This window comes from Natrix helvetica (genome assembly GCF_964273705.1).
Source record: "Natrix helvetica genome assembly, chromosome: Z".
Classification (NCBI taxonomy): Eukaryota; Metazoa; Chordata; class Lepidosauria; order Squamata; family Natricidae; genus Natrix; species Natrix helvetica.
Window position 1 is genome coordinate 109,517,241 of NC_138554.1, and position 27,911 is coordinate 109,545,151.

Sequence of the window (27,911 nt, forward strand, 5' to 3'; positions counted from 1 at the left end):
ACTCCAAAATGACACTTAGATTTTTTCAACTTTAAACCCTTCTTTTTAAAACACTGAAGAACAGCTCTTAATTTATGTAGCAGTTCCTCCTTATTATCAGCGGCTATAAGCACATCGTCAAAGTAAAGTAAGACCCCGGGAATCCCATGAAGTGTTCTCTCGATAATACTTTGAAAAATTCCGGCGCGACAGAGACTCCAGACTGGAGTCTGCGGCACCAGAATGCTCCACGATGGGTGACGATCGTCTGAGTGTCAGCTGTCACATTGTCCACTGTTAATTGCTGATAAGCTTGAGCTAAGTCAAGCTTAGCAAAATAAATTCCTCGGCCCAGCGAGTGCAGCAGATGCTGCACCACGGGGACTGGATAAGGGTGAGCTTGCAAGGCTTTATTTATTGTTGCCTTATAGTCGGCGAAGATCCTAATAGATCCATCCGACTTGATTGGTATCACTATAGGGGTTTCCCACCTTGAATAATCTACAGGCTCTAATATTCCTGGTTTTAACAATTTATCAAGTTCTGCAGCTATCTTAGCTTGCAAAGCAAAAGGAACCCTTCTTGCTTTAAGGTGAATTGGCGTGCCGCTAGGATCTAAGTCAAAAGAGATAGGAGACCTGTTATATTTACCTAGGGAATCATTAAATACTTCACAGAATTCTTTGGTGAGGTCATCAAATTCTCCTGTATCCAGCGTTAAGTGAACTCCCGTTACCTCTAACCCCAAAGCCTTGAACCAATCTAGCCCCAGTAGAGTGGCTAAGGGGTTTGCCACCACAACCATAGGCAATTTGCCTTTAAATTGGCCGTGCTCTACAAAAAATGTACCGCTTCCTTTAAAAGGAATTGGATTATTTTGATAATCTTTTAAAATGCAAGGGCATTTCTCCAGGTGCTTTTCCGGGAACGTTGGTACCAGCTGCTTGAGGGAGTCCTGTGTGATAAAGGATTTTGCGGATCCGGTGTCAATGTCCATTTCGCAAGGCACCCCCTCAATTCGGACGGTGATGTACTTCTTTCTGCTGCCCGTTGCGGCGGACGCGGTGTTCATGGCTTCATCTTCCTCCACATCTGGGTCAATGGCATAGCATGGTTCTGGATGCCCGGCGAATAGCAGGTCTGCCACCGGAACGGTAAAACGGTTTAACATCAGTATCTGGTAGAGGCAAGGTGGCCCTACATACATAGGCAAGGTGCCCCATTTTACCGCAGTATCGGCAAAGAGCTGTTTTGAACTGGCAGGATGACCATAAGTGGTTTTCTCCGCAACTGAGGCAGCCTCCCTGAGGTAAATTAGCAGTGAGTCTCCTTCTACTTGCAGTACTTAGGTTCAGCTGGCTCACCTCCTCAAAATTCTTCATTCCAATCCACTTCTTGTTGGTTCACCGTAGAAGGTGGAACAGGTGGATTATGGAAAGATTGATGTTTTTTAATCTCGGCAGCCGATCGATCAGATTGTTCGGCTGCTCGTGCTTTATCCATGGCTATGGATAAATTTAAGTCTGAACGGGCTAGTAACCGGCGTTGTAAACAAGGGTCTTTTACACCACAAGTTAATTGATCTAATAGCACGTCATCCGGATCAGGAAATTCACAGTGAATGGTGGCGTTTCTTAAAGCGGCTCACAGTTTCTGTCTCCCCTTGAATACACTGGCAGAAAGCGTACCGCCTGGCAAAACGGGAAGGTTTTGGAGCGTAGTGCTCTTTCAGTTTTGCTAATAATGTGTCCCAAGGCACTGTAAAAACTTGGGCTGGGACGGCTAAAGCTCGGGCTTTATCTCCGGCCCACATGAGTTAAGAAAATACCCCCTTCTTCTTTCGTCTGAAATATCTTTAAAGTCATTTGCGAATAGAAAGCATTCGAATCGTTCAATAAATGATTCCCAAGACTCTCTCTCAGGCATGAAACTAGTGAACGGGGTTGTAGCCCTCATGGTACTTCGATTAGCTATTTAGACTGCTTCTTCAAATAACGCTCTTAGTTGGGAGGGACCTTTTCCTCAGTATCCTATCCTTCGTCGCCAAGTAAAATGTACTGAGCGTCTGAGGTAAGAAGCAGACTTGGAGTTAATGCAACCGATTTATTGCCAACTGAGCAACAAGAACAACAACGTTTTGCGATCTGACAGCTCTTTTATACTCCCAGCTGTCAAAGCGTTAACCAATGACAACCCTCCAATTTCCCACCTGAATGCTAACGCGCCTAGTCCAATCACCTCGCAACATGCTTGATTGACAGGCTAGAGTGGGACACGTAGGGATGTAGCAAGCTGATTGCGATCACAGCCAGAGCGAAATACGGAGACAAACCGTCATTCATTGTAGCACATTCTCCTTGACCATCAACGCATCTGCTAATCGGCGGTTTGCATTGGTCTATTCAAGATGGCTGCCATCACTCTGCTCAACCCATATAATCCAGCATCAGAGAACTGGAATGCCTATATTGTCTGGTTCGAGTGCTTCCTAGAAGCAAACAATTTTACAGAACTTTTTGACAGCAGGAAAGGAGCGCTATTCCTGACTTATTGTGGCCTGAACATCTTTGAAACAGTCAGGGCCCTCCTCGTTCCAGCTCCAGTGCAAACTGTACCATGGATCATGCTATAGGCTACACTCAGAGCACACTATGCACCCACACCATCAAAAATTGCTCAGCACCATTCATTCAATGGACAGAATCAAGAAGGGAGCAAATCAATAAATGAGTATGTCACCTCTCTTCTTCAGAAAGCTACTTTATGCTGTGACTTCAGAGAGCTTGATGATGTCTTACTTGATATAATTATCTGCAGCATGACAGACATAAATCTACAAAGATGTCTCCTAGACAAACTGAACCTAAACTTGAAGATGGCCCTAGATGAAGCCCATGCTGCAAAAACATTGAACCAATCCATTGCGGCAATTCAAAAAGAAATTAGCCCGCCATCCCCAGGCAAAGCTGTCACAGTTCACCATGACAACGTGGAGCAAGAAGAATCCACTGATGATGAAGGGGAGGTCTGCTGACTCCGTTCTCCTAAAAGACAAAACCCGGCAATGGAAAAAAGGCAAACCAAATGTGTGGGCTGCGGTGGCAACCACCCCAGATCGGCATGCAGGTTTATAAAAGGAGAGCTATAAAAGGCGAGCTGTCAGCCAGACTTGTTACAGGTTTTACTTGTTGTTAAATAAAGATGTTGCATCAAATCTCTCTCTATCTCTTCCATTTGACTCACTATTCAACAGGTACCACTTTTATTTAAAAAAAATGTACCCTCCAGCAAATGGAAATGCCCCTAATTATGTTAACCATTCAACATTTTCAATCATCTAACCCTTTATATATTAATCCTGAAGGACAACTGGAAATAAATTAATGCATTGTCGTACTCTCCACATAAATTTTTAAAGTGCTGAAATTATCAAAGTAGTAATAATAGTAATAATAAATAAAGACCCTACTAACACAAACAGTAATTCTATTCCTAAGATCTAGAAGAATCTAACCATGAATCTTTCTCATCTCTATTTCTTCTTCTCCACGATGTTTCTTTTTTAACCCGACAATCAAGCCGACAGCCTCAGGACTTCCTAATGGCATGCCATCCAAGCATTGCCCAGGTCTGATGCTTCTTAACTTTTCATGTTTGGCTAGATTCTGCCCCCTGCTGAAACCCTTTTATTCAACAAAAGCTACAGTTCAGCACAATCAGAGGGCAACTTTTTTGACATTATTTGTTTCCCGTCTTTTCTATTTGAATAACACCACAGAACCTCAAAGACACACAAAGTACATTTGTATTCAAGTTTCAGCCCATCCTATTAAAACTGGGCTTTAAAAAAATACCAGATTAAAGCTTGCATACTGGAACCTATATAAATGGAAATGAACTAAACATGAGGAAAAGGAAAGTCTATTTATAAGTAGAAGAAAGAAAGATATCCCACTGGTGAAAAATAAGCAAACATGTTCTAAAACTGCAGCTTACAAATTTGCATGCTGACTGATTCTTCTGACTAGACATTATATGTATGTGTGACAATTTTAGGATGTCCCTTCAGGAGTCTATAACACTTTAAACACTTCAAATTATTACTTTTTAAACAATATTTCTCTTCCACTCAAAATCAGGCTTTATTATCATCATTGCAGAAGAAGCAGTAATTAGAAACAGTCATAGCATAATTTCTATAGTTTAAAACAATATTTTAAAAATAAAGGCAAGAGGAAATTTGTCAAAGAAAGAGCTGGATAAGCAGAACAAGCAATCCCCTATTCTGCAAATTATAGAATTCTTCAACTGCATTCACAAAAAGATAAGAAGACACGATTAGATCTTACTATTAATACTTCTTCAAAACGTTATTAATTATATTGTATCATAATTGTTATGGACCACCAGTCAGCCTTTCATACAGTGAGTGTATGATATAAAACAAGAATTTCTCCCTTTCAATTTCAATACCCTTTTTATAATTCTCTCAAGAACTGAGTCATTTCAATCAAAGAGAAAAAACCAGTTGCATTCTATCTCTGGGAGATTATGGGTTTTCTTTTTATTACCCTGCAATTGAATAACCATGCATTTGTAAAATGTGCCCTAAACTAGATGCTGGCAAATATGATATACATTTCTGGGGTATTTCTTTTTTCACTCCATTAGTAGAATTCATATATTCATACTCAAGTTCACAATAGTTTCACAGCATCTGTACTTGCCATTTGCTTCCCTGAATAAATAAACAAAATGAGTAAAATGAGGGAATAGATGCTTACCAAGAAATTATTAATCATTCTTTTTTCAGAGCAAAAGTTAACACATTTGCATCATTATTTTAATATGATTATTTTTATTTTTAATAGTATTTCTAATACAATTGCAATGAGAGGAGAAAAAAAATAACTAATAATTTATATTATTTTAGAAATATTTTTATTTCTTTTATATTTTAGAAGTAATTTTCATTTAAACATAATCCTCATTTATGCTAGAAGAATCTGAGAATTTCAAAAGGTACGACCTAAGATGGCAGCCTGTTAAATAATAGAGAATGGATTCTATTTACTAGGATAGAATATGAAATGTTGAACATGAAATGCTGAAGGAAAACCTAAAAATAAAAATAGATTTCTATGCCCCCCGCCTCACAAACCTTGTTCTCTTTCCCTCTTGCATTTTAGTTTCCTTATCGAAATAGCAAAGCTAAAAGTGGAAATCAATTCCTACCAAAACAAGTGAGCCAAAAACAGTCTGCAGCTGAACTGTTGTGCCCATTAAATCCTTGCTAGTAACAGATGTGTTTTTTCTCTGCTGAGCTCCTAATGAATGACAGAAAGAAACAGCATCAATAACCTCTACAAAGCTGTTTTTTTTATTAAAAAAAGCCTCCTTGCACAGTACATCATGATTTAAACAGACTCTAGTCATATAAAGTTGCAGCTGTAATTAGCCATGCACTGCAATTCCAATAAAATAAATTAAAAATGCTCCTGCACAAGTTTGCTTGAATATAATTTTTTAAAGAAGGAAAATACCTCAGCTTTCAGTTGACACTTATACCTCAGTATTTCTTCAGTATCTCAACGGAACATGTACATGCAAATATATATATATATATATATATATATATATATATATGTATGTATGTATGTATGTATGTATGTATGTATGTATGTATGTATGTATGTATGTTTGTTGTATTTGTGCTGATAAATAAATAAAGGGAGGCTAGTATAGATCTATTTCAATCTATTTAGGACTCATCAGCTAGCCACACCCTTACTGGGAATCGAACCAAGGCTGTATTGCATATTAGGCAGATGTAATTGCCACTAAGCCACAGGCTCTCTTCCTTATCAGCTAGGCCAGGGAAATAGGTATGTATTTGTGTTACAACCCCTGGTATGCCCAAATATGGGAGGGAGCTCACTACTCCCCCTTTCTGTCCTTCGGCTCATTACAGAGGACCATCCAGCACAAATACAACACAAATATAAAAAGGCAACATTAAAAATAAAAATATGGTTTTCTGCCTGGATGGTCCTCTGTAATGAGCCGAAGGACAGAAAGGGGAAGTAGTGAGCTCCCTCCCATATTTGGGCATACCAGGGGTTGTAACACAAATATACATATACATACATATATACATATACATACATACATGCATACATGCATACATGCATGCATACATACATACATACATACATACATACATACATACATACATATCCTTACAAATCAATGGGATTGAAAATGCCAAAGCCTATTCCAATGTATTTTTGCATGTATATATTCCTTTAATTAGGAAACCGAGGAAATCTTACTTAAAAGTTAGTTTAAAGAGAGCGGTTATAATTTCTCCTGAGAGAAGATGATAAGTATCGTACGTTTCTACTTACAGAGGAATCATTAGTACTACAACAATCAAATTTACACATATGTTTGAAAAGTAGGATTCTGGTAGCATTCTGAGGCAGAATTCAAGGGTTAGATCATATAATAGAGCTTTCTTACCAGTTTGAAGCAAGTGTGTTAATAATCTGCCATCTACACAATATCTCTCTTAATGATACCATTAAATAAAGTGCATGTCTCTTCTAAAACCATTATTTCTATATTCTAAAACATCTGGACTATCCTACGTTAAAAATGAATATATTCACATATGTATTTCAGATTTTTTGTGCACTTGCTACAAGAACTCTGGTATGGTATCACTGGTTTCTACAACAATTTTAATTTGAATTGACAGTTCAATCTGAAAGGAAATAGATTTAAAACAAAAAATAACCAAAGCAGATGTCTCTTGTCTAAAGTCTACTTTCTACCATGAATATGTGGTATGTCAAGAATGTTGGCTGAATGAAAAATAAAGATAATGTCTATGAGCTATATGATGCTGCTTTTTTTCATCTAAGCTTAAAGCAGAGAATCTAAATTTTGCAAGACAGAAAAATGAAGCAGTATCAAGCAAATATGTTATTTTAAGTCAGCAGCACACTCTACTGGCTGCTGTATATTTTGGTATTAAGGTTAAAAAGAATACTGTACAGCTTTAATATAAATCACTATTATTATTCACCAGATTGGGAATAATATTCATTGTCTTCTCCTTATATTTCTGCAAAATCTACATTTTGCTAGTACTGGTAATCTATTTGAAGGCAACTTCATTCAAGTGCATATTATGAGGTAGAAACATGTAAAATAAAAAATCATGGTTACACTCTTATGCAAAGTCACTGATAGTAGAAACTATCTCCTATTATACAAGTAGTACATGCTAGTTTCTTGTTTAATGCCAAAAAAAAAGTATGTCAGTTTGGAATCATCACTTGGGCAGTGAATTCTCACAATTGACTTAAATCTGACCAAGCCCCCTAATTCTGCAAGAAGCAAGACAGGAATAATGAACTGGCAGGCAAGTAGGCTGCATCTATCTTGTGGCTAAAGTGAACCAGAATGGATCAATTGAGCAGGAAAACTTAGGTGAAATAAAAAGAGATACTAGTTGCCATTAGTTCTGACTAACTTCCTGGGTAGTCTGAGCAGCATCATACACAAATTTACCTCACTGATTTGCCCAACTCTTCTTTTCTGCTTATGTTCGGCTCATTTATGCTATTTATTTTCATGTTTGAAGAAAATGGGGAAATAAATGTTGAAATGTTGGATGAATGATCACCTGAGGAACAGCAAACTAAATTTCAATTTATTCTTACAGGAATGTCAAATTACTTTCCTTATCAAGGGCAGAGAAAGATAAGAGGGGGTTAACAAAACCATAAAGTTGCATAAGTTAGCTCTACTCCTCCATTCCATCTGGAAACCTCACCTCCTATCCAGTATACACGAGGACAGCCTCAATGTGAATATGAACATAATCTTTATTGTATTGGGGGGGGGGGGGGGGGAATCCTGAATGGTTTGGTGGGAGGAAATTGTATACATATACAGAAAACACAGCTAAGGAAATACAACTATTGTACATATAGTTATACCAACATTATTCTCTGCTATAAATCTGGAAAGATGGGTGGCATATACGTTTAATAATAATAAATAACTTCCTATCTTCTAAATTGCCCTTGCTTCCATCATTTATAAGTCCCACCTCACACAATGAATTTGATTCTTTATTGATATTCATTCATAAAGATTATTTTCATGTAAGCCAAAGGTAGAAATGGGGTAATCCAGTTCAGAATGAGACATTGTGGCTCTGCCTTCTCTCCTCCACAGCTGACCCACCCCAAGCATTCATCTTTGGCTGGCTTCTGTCAGCATTATATCACTGATCTACCATTACTCTTATTTCTCCCCCTCGTCCCATGTGTTTTCCCAAGGAACACTTGTCCCTGACCAATTTGCAGAGTGGGACAATTAGCCACCCATCCCAGCAGCAAATCCATGTGCTGAGCAATGGGCCTCTGACTTCCCATTGGAAGCCACCTTGAGACCAATGCCCTGAAGCCAGTTGTCCTAATACTGCATTGCTACCATAGATGAGGAATGTAACAGTAGCAAACCACAATGGTGTCATACCTGTAGTGACATCATAGACAAATGTCATAATTTAATGCTTTTGTCCAAACATCTGATTCAAGTATATAAATCATTAAGCACCCATAGTCCTCATGCACTTAATGATTATCAGTAAATAGAATATAGGCCATCTCATAAGTCACTTGATTCTTTCAGTGTCTTTGATTATGGAGAATATACAGCTAGAAAAACACTTGACGTGTTTATCACTATAAATGTATTTAGCTTCTTTTCCCCCTTCTTTCTCAACAACAGGCAACAAATCCCACATTCTCAATCTACATAAGTTATAATAAGTACCTTGTGATATTCTCATGTTGCTCTTTTCCTTTTTATTTTTGGCCTGGAAGAGGCATTCATTTACACAGAAAGCTATAACTGCTAGTTTATATTATTTTTGAAATAAATTCCTCACCACTTAGGATTTGAAAACAACATTAAACTATTATACATATTTTTTTTCATTCTAGATCACAAATATTAACTTTAAAAATATACTGACAGAGAATGGTAATAACTGAATGGTGACTATATTGTCATTCACCTAGTTGAATGAACTACTCTAATCTTCTTATCTAAAAAAGCAGAAACACAAAGCAAGAATGAATTCCAGGACAAGCACATTTATCTTTAATACTTTTGAACAAGCAAAATGAAACTCTTTTAGTCATCTATTTTTACTTTGGAAAAAGCCTGTGTTTAGTGGTTGAAACGGACTTCTTCATTATGGAATAAAAAAGGGCTTCAGAGCTTCTAAAGCTGCTGTAGCATTATTTTAAAAAAACATTTCTTTAAAAAAATATGTGGAATAAAATAAAAACAATATAATGTACAAAACCAAAACAAAGATGGCCATCAGAATTGAGGTCTTATACAAAATCTCACATTTGCTTGTCTATCATGGAAGAACATGTCAGCTGTATCCAAATTCAGAGTTTGCGATCATAAAGTAACTATCTTGACTTTTTTGATCTCTACTGAAAATGCTCCTTCTGCAGAAAGCTTTGGATGGTGACCAAAAGGACAATGACAAAGGCCAATGTTATTAATAATACATCTGGCCATTCTATGATCTTATCAATATAATTTAGTTGTTCCATTATAGATGTAACGGTCATATTGTAATTTACATTGGCTTTGGAATGTAATGAAGGTTTACATAGTTGCAAGTCAATAGCCTCTTTGGTTCCTAATTTAAGTAGGCATTTTTCCCACAAGAGGAGATTGCCTGCTTTTTTTATAACAAATTTCCTAACAGATGGCTATACCAACATCAGTCTAGTTTTTAAATTGGTTTTAAGGATATGGCTTTAGAAAAAAATAACCACAGTTTCATCAATGTAAACAATAGGTGAATCAGACCCTATAACCTACTGTTTAATACTGCCATAACAAATACCTATTATTATTGGGTCCCTTGATGAAAGAAAATAAAGGCACCAGCTAAATCTTGAACATGTTTCACTTTTCCAGCTGCCTTGTTACTGTGGAACATCATGCTAACAAGAAGTGATGCTAACAAGAAGCTAAAGCCAGTGCAGCAAATGGAGCATTTAAATGTATATAAACATGTAGACATTTAGTATATAAATAGAAATTGGCTATTTCAAGGAAATGAGGACATCCCAGGAAAGGCATACTTCAGCTTCATATTGCCATATTTTGCTAGACAGGACTGCTTTAATCCTGTTTAGCTCAAAAATGTCAAAACAAAAAACAAAAGCCTTCCTCTGCTGAACTCTTTATTGTCTTAATGTTTAACAGCAACATTAAGCTACTGTGTGATATCATTGATATGGAGTCAAGCATGATCAGTATATGAAGACACTCTGCTGAATTACTTAACCTTTTGTCCAACAAGTAATGCTATTGAGGTTCTCTGTTGCGTACTTACTATTTGAGATAGCAACTTCACGGGGGTCAGACAACGCGAATCTTGCAAATGTTTAAATCATTTCTGAAAACCTGCTTTTTCTACCAAACACTGTTATAGGTGGAACTATGTCCATTTAATTTGTAGTACCTGTTTCAATTAGAGTATGGCTGTTCCTCCTAGTATATTAACCATTAGGGTAACTTTTTGTGGGGGTTTAGGTTTAATTCTTCATCTTCATTACCCAGAATCAAGGCTGAGTTTCAATTTATAATCAAAATGATAAATATGTACAAGGCAAATCTAACAGTAGCAGAAATAAAGTGTATGACAAATCAAAGAATAATTTGTTTTTCTCTCAATATACAACCATATTAAACATTTTAATTTGCTACATTTACAGAAATATCCACTTAATTGTACTGCTTTTATATTCTGTGATTATGTGTCAAGTCATTGTTGACACCTAACAATCAGAGGAATGGATGAATTGATATTTAATGTAAATATGGATTTTTCCTCTGGTAACAATATTGTTTCTCTTTCCAAGATACAACATTTGTCAATGAAACTATCATTATGGAATTTCTTGTTCTTATTTATTTATAAGGTGGTCAATGGATTCATGTGGATATCCAGGATTTTTTTATATAAAATTTTCTCCAATGATTTCCCCATATTTCAATTAAATACCAATGAAGACATCTTGAATAAATTCCTGAACTCTGTGCAAATGCCTGTCTTGCACATAGATAATAAATTCAGAAGTAAGAGAAGTCAAATCTCAAAGTATATCCTTTGAGGACGAAACAATAATAGAAAGAATGGCTTGAGTTTAAAGAAACCTTCTCTCTACTTTAATCAATCAGAATAGAGCGGGAAGGGACTTTGGAGGTCATCTAGTCCAACTCCCTGCTCGCAGGAGATCCTATACCAGTGATGGTGAACCTTTTCAGTACTGAGTGCCCAAACCGAAACGTGTGTGCGTGTGCGTGCATGTACATGCACTGGAGCGCTGGAAACGCAAAGACTAGCTGGCCGGTTCACACATACTGTTTTTTGGCTCTTTTCAGGCCTCTTTTTGGCCGTTTTTTGGAGGGCATTTTCAGGCCGTTTTCCAGCATTCTGGCACCCACAAAGACCAGCTGTGAAAAGATCACATGTGCCAGAAACCAGAAGAGCAGCTGGTGACAGTGCATGTGCCCACAGAGGGCTCTGCGTGCCACCTCTGGCATACATGCCATAGGTTCGCCATCACGGTCCTATATCATTTCAGATAGGCATCTGTCCAGTCTTTTCTTAAAAACCTTCAGTGGTGAAGCACCTACAACTTCTGAAAGCAAGCTGTTCCACTGATTAATTATCTTCACTGTTAGGAAGTTTCTCCTTATTTCTAGGTTACTTCTCTCCTTGATTATTTTCCTTTGCCTTGACAGCTTCAAAGATTGTCCCAGAAAATATTTCATTTAAGAAGACATTCGGGATACAAAAGAATTTACATAGTCTGAGGGAATTAACGAAAGTCATCTTCTATGAGGATTAAGTTGTCCCAGGTAAACAATCTGATGTCACATTTAGCTGTTACCCAAATAAAGAACTTAAAGGGAAACTGGGCCTTCTGCTCAACACTGGGGCCAAGCAACTCATTAGGGGTGGGGGAGAGAAAGAGACACAAGAATCTTGTATGTGCTGGAATTATTTCATTATAGCTTTTTAACTTTCCTTCAATAAAAACGCTCTTTGTTTTTGTGAACGTAGTTGGTTTCAGTCCTGTCTACTGGCTAAAACCTTTTAACTACTTTCCTTTTATAGGAAACTCCATGATGATTACAACTTTGCTCAAAGATCCATCCTATTATTGAGAGATATAAAACAATCAATGTCTCAAGCAGTCCTACAAAGAGAGTTCAAATTTACCCTAGCCATGGAGGCTCACTCTCCCTCTGTAGTGCCCAATTTCTCAAATTTAAATTAAATCCCAAAAATCTCAAAAGGAAATATACCCTCCATCCACCAATCAGCTTTATTCAGTTGGGTAGGTGTGAAGAAAGGCCTTAACCAGAAATAAAGCTATCACCCAGAAAATAACAATCCTTCAATGTCTCCAACAAAAAAAGAAGTTTAATAACATTCCAATATAAAATTGGGAAAAAAATCCTTAATCACCCTGACTTTCACATTTAAAAACAAAACACCAGAAGCCATTTTTGCAGGGAAGACAATTTTTGATAAATTTGGGGAAAGGTATTGGAAACTGCTTAGAAATTTCAAACATTATATTTCAGGATTCAGTCTTTATTATTATTAGAACTGAAAAAAAATAATTCATAATGTACGCAAAAACTGCTGGCATAACACATGGTTGGCATATGAAAAAGGAAAACATTCCACATTCAGCACATCACTATAACTTAAAAAGGAATTCAGATAATTTTGAGATCTTCCTTGTGAACTACTACAGCAACCTTCCTTACTGACATTCTGGCTCTAAAACTTCAGAGACTTTTCCAAAATAAATATAAAACCCAAGGTCTTAGCAGGTGGCGAGGTTCTAATATTCAAATCATTAAAATTTTACATGTGGGGGGAAAAGAAAGTTATTGCATGATGGACAATCTGTATATATTTGCAGATGTGGTGTATATGGAAGTCAAACCTTGCAAAGGAGCATAATTTGAAGCAATCTGCTTGCTCAAGAATAGCTGAAGGCAAAGTCCAATCAAAGTACTGTCAGTGCTCTGGCCCAGCGAATAAATGAGTTGCTTTGACAGGAAATTCCAATGGCAATTTTAATTCCGATCAGGCTTCAGGAAGTGGAAAGAATAAAAACACATCAATTATAGTGACAGGAAGTTTTACATCACATGGCAAGCAGCTGTTGCCAAAGAGACCCATCTGCCAGATTTGTTAAGTAAAAGAAGTTTTTTGGTGTGACCAAAACTTTTACACCCAGATCCAATAGGATGACATAAATCCACAACTGTGAAGTTATCCAAGAATAAGGGAAAAGAGTACAGACAAGAAATTAAAACAATTTGTTATACTAGACAAAGTTACAATATTATAGACACTGCTAGTCCTAAGCTGGCTGGAGGTGAGAGGTTGCCTTTTTGATCCAGTAAACCCAGGAATTTTCACGCCAAACTGAGCACCACAAACTGCTCAACAAAGAATAAGACATGTTGACATTATTCTCTTGATATTGAATATTGACCTTAGCAAAGTCTGATATATATTTTTTTTTTGTGGCTAAATCTCATCCACCAACTGGTTAAACTCATTGGACATGTGTGATATTTGAAGAGATGAGGAGAGGTTTGAGGAATAGGAATTCAAATTAAGTTGCTTTTTTATTTTGTCTGGAAGCACTGCATAATTTCTTCAATAAGCTACCGTATTATTTGGAGTATAAGACGCACCGGAGTATAAGACTCACCAAGGTTTTGAAGAGGCTTTCAAAAAAGTAGGTAGGCAGATAGAGGGATAGACAGGGAGAGAAAGAGAGAGAAATACAGTAGGTAGGTAGGGAGAGAGAGAGTAGTTAGGTAGGTAGGTAGATAAAGGGGTAGAGAGAGAGAGAAATAGAGAGAGTGTGTGTGTGTAGGTAGGTAGAGGGATAGAGAGAGAAAAATAGAATGAGATAGAGAAAGAGAAATACAGTACATAGGTAGGGAGAGAGTGTGTGAGTAGTTAGGTAGATAGGTAGGTAGATTAGATAAAGGAATATATAGAGAGAGAAATAGAGAGAGATAGAGAAATACAGTAGGGAGGGAGGGTAGGTAGGTAGGTAGATAGGTAAGTAGGGATAGAGAGAAATAGAGAGAAATATAGTAGATAGGCGTTTCTGCTGGCACAGCACTTGATCAATGTAATTCTCATCAATCAGTTAAAGAGCTTTTCAAAAGGGAAAAAAAGTTTTTGCACTCTGCAAACCTCCCAAAAAAGGCCTGTTTTTCAAAGAAAAGACATGAATAGCCTTGGGGGGGGGGCTTGCCGAGTGCTCCTGGGGGGGTGGGGGGGCAAAAACGAGCAAAAAATGGCCCATTTTTGCAAAAGTGGGGCTGTTTTTTGTCAAAAAAAGTGCATGCATGGTCTTATGGAGGCTTATAGAGTACTGCTGGGGGCGGGGGGAGGGGCAAAAAATGGCCCATTTTCTGCTCATTTCTGTCCTCCCCAGCCCCCAGGAGCTGTCTGAAAGCCTCCTAAAAGCTATGCATGGCCATTTTGGTGAAGGGAGTGGGGCTTTGGGAGGCAAAAAATGCTGTATTCAGTGTATAAGACGCACCCAGATTTTCAGCCTCTTTTTTGAGGAAAAAAGATGGATCTTATACTCCAAAAAATACGGTAAATTAAACTCCAACTAATATAAATAATTCAAACAATGGTTTTAAAATCATAACACTTTAAAAACGTATCAAATTTTAAGATTTGTTGATTGGCAACAAATCTTCCCTTAAAGATGATGACTCAATAAGCAGAATCACATAACATTTAGAAGTTTTATAAGGAAGATCCGGTTATCTGGATTCCAAGACAAAAATATGGTTTGGCGCTTGTGTGGACACAGACACAGCACTTTCTACAACCCATTCATGAATTTTCCCCCCCAGGACTCATAATTTCAGGAAAAGATGCAATGCTTTAAAAGAGTTGTCAAACAATGCTAAAAAGTGCCAAAGCATTTTTCTGCTTTGGAATTCAATGCTTTATTTTTGAAAGCTATTCATAATGCCAAGAAATTTGGTACCCTTAAAAAAACCCAATTACAATAAAGTATTTTTATTACTTAAAAATCCATTAAGAGTTGCAATTAGTATCCTAATACATTAACCCTGTTTTTTTTAGACAAAAGAATGATGTCAACTTGGAGCTATGTATAAGTTATTGAGGGAAGAACTGGTAGAAGAAACAATAAACAAACATCAATGTTCTTAAGCCACAGTGAATACCATCATCTAATGCACAGATGATTCTGATTTCCAAATAAGGCATCTAAGTTGTGTTGAAAAAGATAGCCATCTTCTAACTGCTCTTTCAATCTTGATAATTTTTGAAAAAAACAACTAGTACATTACTTTTATCATCCACATATTTTTTTTATGTCTGGCTCACTGTAGTTTACTGTCTTACTTTGCATGTCATACCCATATTGCTTTACTAATTTGTATTAAAAGTTGATATATTGATACTAAAATATTTTGACATTCCCATAAAACAATTAGAGCAACTAATGTTGCTCTGATTTGTGCTCTGAAATATCAGTTGGCGAGTCTTGAGGAATCGATCTGGGAGGAGTTTGACTTGGTTGCCATCGAGGATTTGGACAGATTGCGTGGACGACTGCGACCCACCACATGTTTATTGGACCCGTGTCCCTCCTGGCTTGTACTGGCATCCTGGGAGGTTACACGAGACTGGCTCCTGGGCCTAGTGAATGCTTCGCTGGGCGAGGGGTCTCTCCCGGCCGCCTTGAAAGAGGCGGTGGTGAGATCCTTGCTCAAGAAGCCTTCCCTGGACCCTTTGGAGCTGGCCAATTATCGTCCTGTCTCCAACCTTCCCTTTCTGGCGAAGGTTGTAGAGAGTGTGGTGGCCTACCAGTTTCCACGACATCTGGAGGAAAATGATTATCTAGACCCGCGCCAGTCCGGCTTCCGCCCCGGTCACAGCACGGAGACGGCCTTGGTCGCATTGGTGGATGATCTCTGGAGGGCCAGAGATAGAGGTTGTTCCTCTATCCTGGTCCTATTAGACCTCTCGGCGGCTTTTGATACCATCGACCATGGTATACTGCTGCGCCGTCTGGAGGGGTTGGGGGTCCGGGGCACCGTTTTGCGGTGGTTCGGCTCCTACCTTTCTGACCGGACGCAGCGTGTGTTGGCAGGAGAAGAGAGGTCGACCCTACGCCCCCTTACTTGTGGGGTGCCACAGGGGTCGGTCCTCTCGCCACTCCTGTTCAACACATATATGAAGCCGCTGGGTGAGATCATCCGTGGTTTCGGGGTGGGATACCATCTGTACGCTGATGATACTCAGCTATACTTTTCCACCCCGAACCACCCCAACGAGGCCATCGAAGTGATGTCCTGGTGTGTGGAAGCCGTACGGATCTGGATGGATGACAACCGACTCAAGCTCAACCCCTCCAAGACGGAGTGGCTGTGGGTACCAGCTCCCCGGTTCAGCCAATTAATTCCATCATTGGCCATTGGGGGCATTCATCTTGCCCCCGTGGAGCGGGCGTGCAATTTGGGCGTCCTCCTGGATGCCCGGCTGTCCATGGATGACCATGTGACAGCCGTGGCAAGGGGGGCGTTCCACCAGGTTCGCCTGGTGCGCCAATTGCACCCCCTACTGGACCGGGACGCCTTACGCACAGTCACTCATGCGCTGGTGACGTCTCGCTTGGACTACTGTAACGCTCTCTACATGGGGCTTCCCTTGAAATGCACCCGGAGGCTACAGTTGGTCCAGAACACAGCCGCGCGGGTAATTATGGGGAGTACTAGGTACTCCCATGTGACACCGTTCCTGCGCGAGCTGCACTGGCTTCCTGTGGTCTATCGGGTGCGTTTCAAGGTTTTGATAACTATCTTCAAAGCGCTCCATGGCTTAGGACCTAGTTACTTGCGGGATCGTATTCTGCCCCATACATCCCTGCGACCAATTCGCTCGCACAGAGAGGGCCTCCTCCAGGTGCCGTCCACTAGACAGTGTCGTGGGGCGGCGCCTAGGAGTAGAGCCTTCTCTGTGGCGGGCCCAGCCCTGTGGAATGACCTCCCTCCGGATATTAGGAATACCTCTGACCTCCGCTCCTTTCGTATTAAGCTTAAGACCCACCTATTCCAAGCAGCTGGCCTGGCTCAACTTTGATCTAACCATATCGCTCCTGACGGGTTTTTAACTGGGTATTTTAATTATATTTAATTTCTAGGGGTTTTTAAATACTGTATTTTAATTGTTTTTATTTATCAGCCGACCTCCTCCTTGTGTGTGTCTCAGTATATGTCTCTGTTATATGTTTGTTTTGTCCACATATTTATTTCACATGTTTCATTGTACGCCGCCCCGAGTCCTTCGGGAGAGGGTGCGGCTAAGAAATAAATATATTATTATTATTATTATCTTATTCTTCAACACCCATTCCCGAATGAGCTAGGAAATCATAGATTTTCTACATATTGATATGCAGAGGCAGCAGATTAATTCACAATGTACATTTATTCTCTTTATGTACACTGAGAGCATATGCACCAAAGACAAATTCCTTGTGTGTCCAATCACACGTGGCCAAAAAAGAGTTCTGTTCTGTTCAATTCTATTCCATTCCATTCTCACAAGCATCTACAAACTTATAATTATCTCATTTCTTGAGCTGTTTTGCATTTTCAATAAAGATTTCTTCACCTTTAAAGAAATGGGCACTGCACTGCAGATTTATTTTGAGTAGCAGTAAGAAAGAACAGTGGTCTCCTGCATCATTTTCCTGCTTAAAATCCATTCAACTGCCTATTGCTTATTTAAAGGGTATAATCAACCTTCCTTTTTGTTTTCTGAAACAGGACAAATTCTGATAAAATATACTCAGTTCCTATAACTCTGCAATGAAACAAATTAAGATTTTAAGATCAAAATGTAAAAGGTTAATGAGGGACAGCACAAATTATATAGCTAACTTTTTATCTAGATATCCATCCACTACGTAACTAAGTGGACAGGTAGTCCTTGATTTACAACCACAATTGAGCCCAAACCTTCTGTTGCTAAGTGAAACATTTGTTACGTGATTTTGCCCCATTTTACAAACTTTCTTGCCACAGTTGTTACATGAATCACTTCCATGGGGATGCCTCAAAGGTCGTAACTTTGTAAAATGGTCATGTCACCTTTCTCAGTGCCGTTGTAACTTCAAACGGTTACTAAGTGAGCTGTTGTAAGTCAAGGACAACCTATACAGAGAAATATATTGATAAATATATTAAATATATAGAAATATATAGAAATAAATCTTTATTTATAGAAATAAATCCTTGAAAAGTACAATCATGTAGCTATTGCAACAATTTGACTTGGAAGAGTATTTTGCAATGATTTACACACCATCAAAACAATCACAATAGTAACAGCTGCTCAACAGATTCAGTGTTCGGCTTCACACACACGCAGCTGAACACTGATGGGAAAATAGGGAGACAGAACCACAGGAGGAGACTGTAAATCCCACTGGCAATTCAAAGCCTTGATAGCTACTGTCATTCAGACAATTAGTCCTGTTAATACAGTCCCATAACGTCTCCTTGTTTCAAACAAAGAATGTTGCTGTACATTGTACAGGTAGTCTTTGATTTGCAACTGGTTGCTTAGCAGCCATTCAAAGTTACCACAGACCACCCAAACCTACTTATGACAGTTTTTGACATTGAACTTTGACCCACTTCTCCATGGTCATGTGACTTTCAACATTTTTTGCCAATTTTCTGTGTTTATTTCTGGTTTTCAGCCAAACAACAACAACAACAAGAAGCCCATTGGGAAAAATTGGTTCATTTAATGACCATGGCATTCCTTTAACAGCCACCACAAAAAAAAAAGTTTAAAAATTTGGTCCTGTCATGTGATGCCTCAATTTACATCAACAATGACTTATAACCATAATTCCAGGCTCAATTAGGATTATAAATCAAGGATTACTTGTGGTCCAAGCTAAACCATTTTTCTTATTTTCATAAAGCAAAACTACACTTTAATCCTCACTTTCTTTGTCATATACGTTTCAGAAGGTAATAAACCTCAGGATAAATTAAACTCGATTGTATATTTCAGCTTTGCTGTGTACTCTTCATTATGGTAATTAGATAATTGGTGCCACTTATTAAGAATGAAAAGAACAATACAATACAATACAATAGTAGAGTTGGAAGGGACCTTGGAGGTCTTCTAGTCCAACCCCCTGCCCAGGCAGGAAACCCTATACCGTTCCAGACAAATAGCTATCCAACATCTTCTTAAAGACTTCCAGTGTTGGGCCATTCACAACTTCTGGAGGCAAGCTGTTCCACTGATTAATTGTTCTCATTGTCAGGAAATTTCTCCTCATTTCTAAGTTGCTTCTCTCCTTGATTAGTTTCCACCCATTGCTTCTTGTTCTACCCTCAGGTGCTTTGGAGAATAGTTTGATTGTGTTTCCTTTTCTTCTGGTTTGGTTTTTCTTCCTCAGCTATTTCTATCTAAGCACACATGGTGTAATATTAACCAAAGTTTCTGAGGTCTTTTAATTACAAGATACTTCAATATAGGTTTTACATATACTTAAGTTTTATTAATTATATTGGTTTATTTTCAATATGGCTTCATTAGATGGCTGTATAGAAGCTTGCCAAATTTTCAATTAGGTGGGATACATAATAATAGAAAATATATTATTTTCAGGCTGTTTATCATCAGCTGATAGAAGTACAATGTCTAAGACACATTTTTAAAAAATCTTTTATGTTTCATTGTTTATTTCCCAGGAGGCAACAAACAGAACCTAATCCATCTTCCCTCAAAACAGCTGTTTCTGATAATAATATATTTAACACGTTGATATAATAATCATGGAAAACGATGTGAAGCTACTGGGGAGGAAGTTGAGATGAATTTCATATAAAACATATCCCTGAGCATTAATGAATTTTTCTTTAAATCAAGATGGCAAAACAGCTGAGTTTCTTTCCAGGAACTACATAAAGTTTTAATTATGCAAACATAATTTTTGGCAAACAGAGACATTTAAAAATGTCCGAGGTCCAATCCATTTTATCAAAAATAATAGCAATGTACCTGGATAAGACTATATGCAGATATTTAGAGAAATTTAAGGATTCTCATATCATGCTTACTAAGTAATACTTAGAAAGTAAAATTACTGCAAGATATAGTGATTGTCCTCCAAGTTCCTTATTTAACAGACTGATTAAAGCATGGGTGTCAAATCTGGCCCATGATGTGGCTGGATCTGGCCCATGGGGCTGCCCTGGAAAATGTAAAGAGCCAGCTTGCATTGCTTCAGCCCAGTCTACCAGTGCGAAGAAGAAACATCGGGCCAGCATGGCTTCAGCCCAATCTACCCAGTGCGAAGAGGAAATATGTCAGCAGTTTGGGAAGGGCATCAAACTGGCCATGCCCTCCCAGTTGGCCACCTTCACCCAGTCAGCCGTGCCTACCCGGTCTCCTGAGGTCAACCACAGCCCTGATGTGGCCCTCAATAAAATTGAGTTTGACACCTCTGGATTAAAGGAATAGCTAAGATACATGTTAGATAGGGTGAAGGACTGAAGCAGACTCAGGCTTGTGATAAACAACTTTTTAAAGACTGTTTTATTATTGTTCTAGACAGCTTAACAAAATGTAGCTTTTTAAAATATATGCTTGATCTGAAGCATCTGAAGCTATATTGTATCTTCTTTTAAATAGCAGAGAATAACTATTCTTTCAGAAAGCACATCAATTTTAACAGCATCTGTACAAGTATAGTCTAAAGTATAACACTACAAACAATGTATATTGTCTGTACTGTTTGCTGTTTGTTGCGAGGAGGCAAATTGCTGGGAGGCAGAAGCAGATTTTTTCCGCCTTGTATTCCTCCCCAAAAGATAGGTGTGTCTTATATTTCAGAACGTCTTATACTCCGAAAAATATGGTAGATATCCGTAATCAAATGAAAACCATTAAAATAAAGTTTATATTTTTGAGAACAATCCTTAATGTGTTGGTGGGAAACAAAGGAGGTTCCTAAAAACTATTCTAAAATTTTCTAGGAAGATACAGTCATAGAAGGAACATTTCCAATTTAGGTCATAGAACATTAAGATTGAAAGGAACCTTAAAGGTATTCCAGTCCTACCTCCTGTTCAAGCAGAAGACCCTATACCATTCTGGACAAATGGCTATTCAGTGTCTTCTTGAAAACCTCCAGTGATGGAACAGCCAAAACTTCCGGAGGTAAGTTGATTCCACTGATTAATTGTTCTAATTGCCAGGCAAATCTCTCCTTGGCTCTATGTAGGATCTATCTTTAATGATCTTCCATTTCTTATGCTGCCATCTAGTGCTTTGGAAAATAGGTTGACCTCCTCTTCTCTGTGACATCCCTTCAAGTACTAGAAAACTCATATCATATATCATATCATATCATATCATAGTATATATCATATCATGTAGTAAAATGACGATTCATTTTGTGAAAACAGTAAACAATGAGAGGGATACTGATAAAAATATCCAAGATTTAATATTAAGCCATAAAACTCTAAAATTATAATTGCACATGTAAGTATATGATCTAATGAGGAGGAAAAGTAACTGAGGCATACTATTATTAACAATTATCATGAGCCACATCAAACAATTATTATTAAAAGTGGTATACTTCTAAAAGTCAGTTTACAGACTGATTTTACATGTGTTCATTCAGAAGTAAATTCTTTTGAGTTCACAATGGCTTCCTGCCAAGTAAATGTGCATAAGATTATAGGTTTAGACATGTAAGGTCAGCCACATGTGGGTGATTTCACAAGGAAATTTTAACCACAGAAGAATAAGACAGGAGAATCCATCATTCAGTCTACTTTTATCTGTCAAAAATGATTGTGTTAAATGACATATATAACATAATAGACCACTACTGGAATAATCAAATTAAAATGCATTAGATAAATCCATTTTTATACCTTGGATATAATACTATATTTGGGGGGGGGGGTGTTTCATACTATTTTCAGATGATACTAAATTAATACCAGTCTTATAAATGGCTACCAAAAGGATATTTTACTTAAACATTTTTTTATTTTCTTGTTAAAAGCGAATTAGCAAAACCTTTAATTTTAGATCCAGCTTTTCTGTTAATGCGCTAATATAATAAAACAACTGTATTAAGCCACCAGAGTTGCAGAACTTATCAGGCCCTACATATGCCCTATCAATGGAATTAACCATTGTGACCCTTGATTTCCTTCATAGCTTATATTAGTAATGGAAATAAGAATAGCCAGGCAAAACCTATCACAGTGGAATTTATAAATCACTTTATAAGAGCACACTAAAATGGCAGATTAAATGTTATTCTTAAATCGAGCAGCTTTCTATAGGTAGTCCTCAACTTATGATCATTCACTTAGCAACCACTCAAAGTTACAGCAGTGCTGAACCAAAGGACTTATGATGGATCATCAAAGTTATGGCCATTGCAGAGCCCATGATGTGATCAAAATTCAGGTGCTCCCACACTTAGGACCACAGAGGTATTTCAACTCCCTCTGCCCGCTTATCTTCTTCCCATCTTTGCCCTTTTGGTCACATGCACTCCATGGCCCCCACCACCCTAGCTTATCTTTGCCATATTTTTGCTTTCATTGCCAACCAAGCATGCCCAGCCTGACCCTTCATGAGCTTGTCTCCATATGAGACCTGGGAAGAACAACCAGGGTTGGCAGCAGCAGGAGGAGGAACAAGAAGACAGTGAAGGTCAACTAGGGTGGCAGAGCACAGGGCCTTGGAATGCAGGGCAGTGAAGGCAAATACAGCTGGAACTGGACTGGGGCATCTGTGACTTTGGACCATGCTACTTAGGATAGCTGAGGCATCCTGAAGCATCTGAGATTCTCTGCTGGGGTGGGTGGGGCTTCACACTCTGCTGCTATGACAGTCTGGGGCTTCCCAGGGCAGCTGCGGCTTCACACTGCATTTGGTTCAGGGGTTACAGAGTGCCAAGAAACCCCTAAACCAGGGTTCCCCAACTCCCAGTGCATGGACCAGCACCGATCCACCACACGCCAGAAACCAGTCCGTGCAAACAAGCAAAGCCGCATCCACGGGATGCAGACAGTAGCTGAAACCATGCCCCTTCTGGTATGTGGAAAAACCTCTCTTCACGGAACTGGTCCCTGGTGCCCAAAGATTGGGGGCCACTGTCCTAAGCACCAGTGTGCACAGACAGAGCTATGTAGTTTCAGGGCTACTTGCCATCTGGCTAGGCAGGAAGCAGGGCAGCCAAAAGGACAAAGATGCAGGGAATAGGCTTTTGGGAGTAGCTGAAGAACTGCAATCCCTTACTTACTTACTAAAATCAAGGCACAAGGCTGGAAAGGACCAAGTCCAGAGGTTTGGGGTGATTCGCAGCTAAGAACAGTGGAATTTATTTAACAATGGTGCAGGAAATGCTGGGATTTTCATTTCTAATTGTCACATGACCTCATGATTTACAACCACATTACTTAGCACCAGAAATTCCAATCCTAATTACCAATGTAAATTGAGAATTGCCTACAAAAGTCACTGTTCTGCTTTTACAAAGCTGAACAGATCTACTTGCAGCTATTACGCATCTGTGTGGCATGTAAAGAAACACCTGCATTAACACACTGAGATCATGAAAGAATTTTTTTCGACTAGTGAACTTTAACTAGATAGATATGCTGAAATGTAGGACTTTTCTCATCTGAAAATGTTTTTCTTTTCCTTCTTTTCCCTTTTTTTAATTAACTGTGGTTACATTTATATACAGGGGTCATCTCCAAGTGCAAAACACAGGGCTGCTTTCAAATGTCAGGACAGAAGGATGAGAAAAAAGCACAGAGCCAATTACTTGCAGCCGACATGAAGACTCTGAGATCAAAGCCATCATCCGTCATCTGGGGCTAGTTTTCATCTGGCATGTCAACTGCCCATTTGTTTTAATGGATTGAACCGGGAACCTTGATGAATATTTAAATTGACAAACAAACAATGAGGAAAATAAATCATAATCCCCAGGAAGCAATAAAAGAGACATATGAAGGAGTAAAAAGAAACAGATTACAGTTCTCTATTGAAAACGAAATATCCTAACCAGGTATAAATAAGTACTAGAAGAATGAACTTACTCTTTTGGACTGAGAAGTACTTCAGGCCCGGTCTAGGGGCCTTTCCTAACTTTCTCCCCATTACAAATCTGTGAGTTAAGCTAAACTTAAAAATAATGAATGGTTTAAAGGCACCCATTAAGCACTGTGGACAAGCAAGAAGATTAAACCTGAATCTCCTAAGTTCATCATCTAATTATTATTATTTGGTCATTCACTCAATTTATGTTACTTGCCACCATAGACAAGAGACTATGGGTGGCATACATTAGATCAGGGGTCCCCAACTCTCAGGCTATGGACCATTTATTGGTCCATGGCGAAGCTGAAACCATCCCCCATTCAATTTCTGTCTTCCACGAACCTGGTGCCCGGTGCACAAAAGGTTGGGTAACACTGCATTAAACTCAGTGGTGGGATTCCAAAATTTTTACTACTGGTTCTGCGGGCATGGCTTGGTAGGCATGGTTTGGCTTAGTGAGTGTGGCTTTAATTGGTGGACATGGCTTTAATTGGTGGACGTGGCAGGGGAAGGATACTGTAAAATCTCCATTCCCTCCCCACTCCAAGAGAAGATTACTGCAAAATCCCAATTTCCTCCCAATCAGCTGGGACTCAGGAGGCAGAAAATAGATGGGGGCAGGGGCAGTCAGAGGTGGTATTTACCGGTTCTCTGAACTACTCAAAATTTCTGCTACCAGTTCTCCAGAACTGGTCAGAACCTGCTGAATACCGTCTCTGGTTACACTGTTCATATGACAGAACCCTAAGCCAATGAACCTATTATACAGAGAATTCCTCTGGAGTGCAATAAGCAAATGGAAATTTCAGGATTCTTTTTCACAACAGAGGTAACCCTTCTTTGCTTTCTTTACAAAATTCAGTTGGCCAAGGAATTATGTTCCTTGCCACTTATGTCCTAGGCAAGGGGTGATTAATTATGATCTTAGACCTGAGAATTGGCTCTGTTTCCCACAGCAGTCCTTCAAAAAGCCTTTGTTGTTAACTAGCAAAGGTTGGAGGGAATTCTTCTATGTCTCGAGCACAAGAGAATTGCTATTACTGAATTATTATAGATGCTGCCTGTGATTCCTAACAGGCTTGCAGGGTCTTGACACCTCCTAGGCTTCTTAATTCATCTGTTTAGGACAAGCTTTGAAGGATGACCAAGCAGGCTCTGATTTAGGGCACCAAACTTTAGGAGTACCAGTTCCATTGTTTTTTCAAATCATTCTAAAAATGAAAATCTTTGCATTGTTGAGAAGTGGCACTATTAGTCAATGTGGTCTGGGGTCACCATATAATCTTGAACTGCCATTGCATTTGTTTATAATTCATTAAATGGAAAACCAAATGCTATAAAGAAGCATCCTCCAGTATAATTTTTATTATGAAAAATAACAGCCCCTCAAATATTGGAAGATTGCTATCATATTGTCCCCAGACTATACATTCCCAGTTCCACAAACGTTCTTCATACTGGTTGGCCTCCAGTTCCCTAATCATGTCTGTTACTCTTGTCTGCACTCTTTCTAGAGTCTCAACACCTTTTTTTTTATCAAGATGACTCAAACTGGATGCAGTATTCCCAATTCAACTTTAGTGTATTGTTGATTTAAGCACTCTATTAACTTAAATGTCACCAAAGAAATCCCCTGAAACAATGATCCAGTTTTAATAACATTGCACTTTCAGAATCTGCAATTTCCTCCCCGTGGGTTTTTATAGAAGGAGACTTACTTTGTTCTGGGAACAAAGCAGAAGTACATGTATAAGAAGAATCAATATGGTAGGAAGAAAATTTGAGATTCTCACCCATATATTTTAGCTCCTTCCAGATAGATAAATCAGTTCTATGTTCACATGTATTACAGCCATCAATTTGCAAGCTATTTTCCCCCCTTGTCAGTTTTAATAGAACCACTAGAGGGCACCCTTTGAAAATTTCTGAAGTATATAATAAAATTCCTTTGAAAATCTCAATGTTTGAAATATAGAAGAGTAAGCCTCTGCCTTTGATAAATCATATTTCTCTTGCAAAACAACTTGATTCTCACCTTTAAAAATCTACAAGCAATCTTGCAGACACTGTACAAGGAAAGCTATGTTAGTCTATAGAATGAATGTCTTTAAAGAAAATTTATTAGAAAAGTTGTCTCCAAGCTTTTGATTTTGAAAGGCATCTGTCAAATTCCATAGTAGAATTTTTAATTGCATTAATTAATACATTTATGTTAGATTCAAATTATTGTAAACAGCACATTCATTTCACCAATACCGACTTTTGAGGAAGAAACAATGTTTTTGAACATTTTGGAACCCGTTTCAGGCATCAGCTTAGGTAGTAAATATTTAGATCATCTTTTTCCAAGTTGGCATTTTCAGTGATGAGCCCTGACACCTCCTGAAATGAACTTCCATTAAATCTAGAGACAATGACTGCTTTTTCATAATCTAAATGGAGGAATGCCAAAGGGGTCATGGACATAATAGAAAATAAATCTAGTGCATGCAGGCAAATGTCCCAGAAACTGAATTTATTTTAAAGGTTGTATCTCATTTGTTCTTCACCAAAGAGCAGCTTGGCAATAAAATCAGATTTACAAAGTATGTTCAACCATCAGAAATAATCAACATAAAAACACTCCTCCCCCTCCTAAATTCCAAAACTCAACAGAAGCAGAACATGTTAAAATATGTACAGACAAAAGGGAATGTAGAGCAGAAGTAAAAGCAACACAGTATAATGAGAAAAGGGTTTTTTCCAACAGAATGTCTTCTAAAGTGACAACACTACAACAGCTAATTGACTATACTGATGAAATGTCGGCACCAAAAAAGGTCTTACGTCACAGCCCTCCCATTGCAAGAAGACAATCAGGGAGGAAGAATCTAATTTTAGTTGCTGTCTAGTTACTTGGGGCTCAACTAATCTAAAGGCTTAAAAGAGAAGCAGGTGATGGTCAGGGATTTGGTTTATCATCCAAAACCCCCAAAAAATTAAAGAGGGAAAAGTTGCCTAGATGAACTTGAAAGTTAATTAATTAAAACTTGGTTCTATCAGAAACAAGCAGGCAAGCAACATTAATCAAATAACTGTGAGAAAGACTGCTTCTAAAACAAGCCAGCAAAAGTTGATTTGTGATTCCTAATAAAGAACATAGATTATGATCAAAGTATAAATTATTGTGATATCTTTTTTTTTAAATACTGAAATAAAATTCCTCCTGCAAGTATAAGAAGTTAAAGTTACCTTCAGAGCGATGAGTATCCAACGGTGTCTGAGTCTCTTTGGAATAGGACACCACTTCCCGCGGCAAGAAATCCACTTGGGTGATCTTGGAGATTCCAAGCTTGTGTAAACGGCGGCTAGAACAAACACACACACAATATTGAGGAATGAAACAAGTTTCCTCAAACCCTATGGGTGTCAGCCTTGAGGGCAAAATATTCATGCAAACCAGGGAAATAAGACTTGCATTCCAGGTTGCTTTGGAATGTTGCACCTAACAAAAAGTTCTACGAACAGGATACTGATCTCTGTAACAATTCAGCCTTTAAAAGAAAAGTTTTTCCAATTCTTGTATGACCTTTTTATCTACTAGTTTGAATAAAACATCATCATG

General features: G+C 38.4%; 1 protein-coding gene across 2 annotated transcripts in view; it reads right to left on the reverse strand.

Annotated features, from left to right (window-relative positions):
- Nucleotides 1-27,911, reverse strand: part of DYNC1I1 (dynein cytoplasmic 1 intermediate chain 1) — a 215,259-nt gene that overhangs the window by 156,532 nt on the left and 30,816 nt on the right. For both annotated transcript variants that reach the window (XM_081932257.1, XM_081932256.1), the window contains exon 5: nucleotides 27,539-27,654. In XM_081932257.1, coding sequence (XP_081788383.1) covers nucleotides 27,539-27,654 — 116 coding nt within the window. The remainder of the gene's footprint in view (nucleotides 1-27,538; nucleotides 27,655-27,911) is intronic.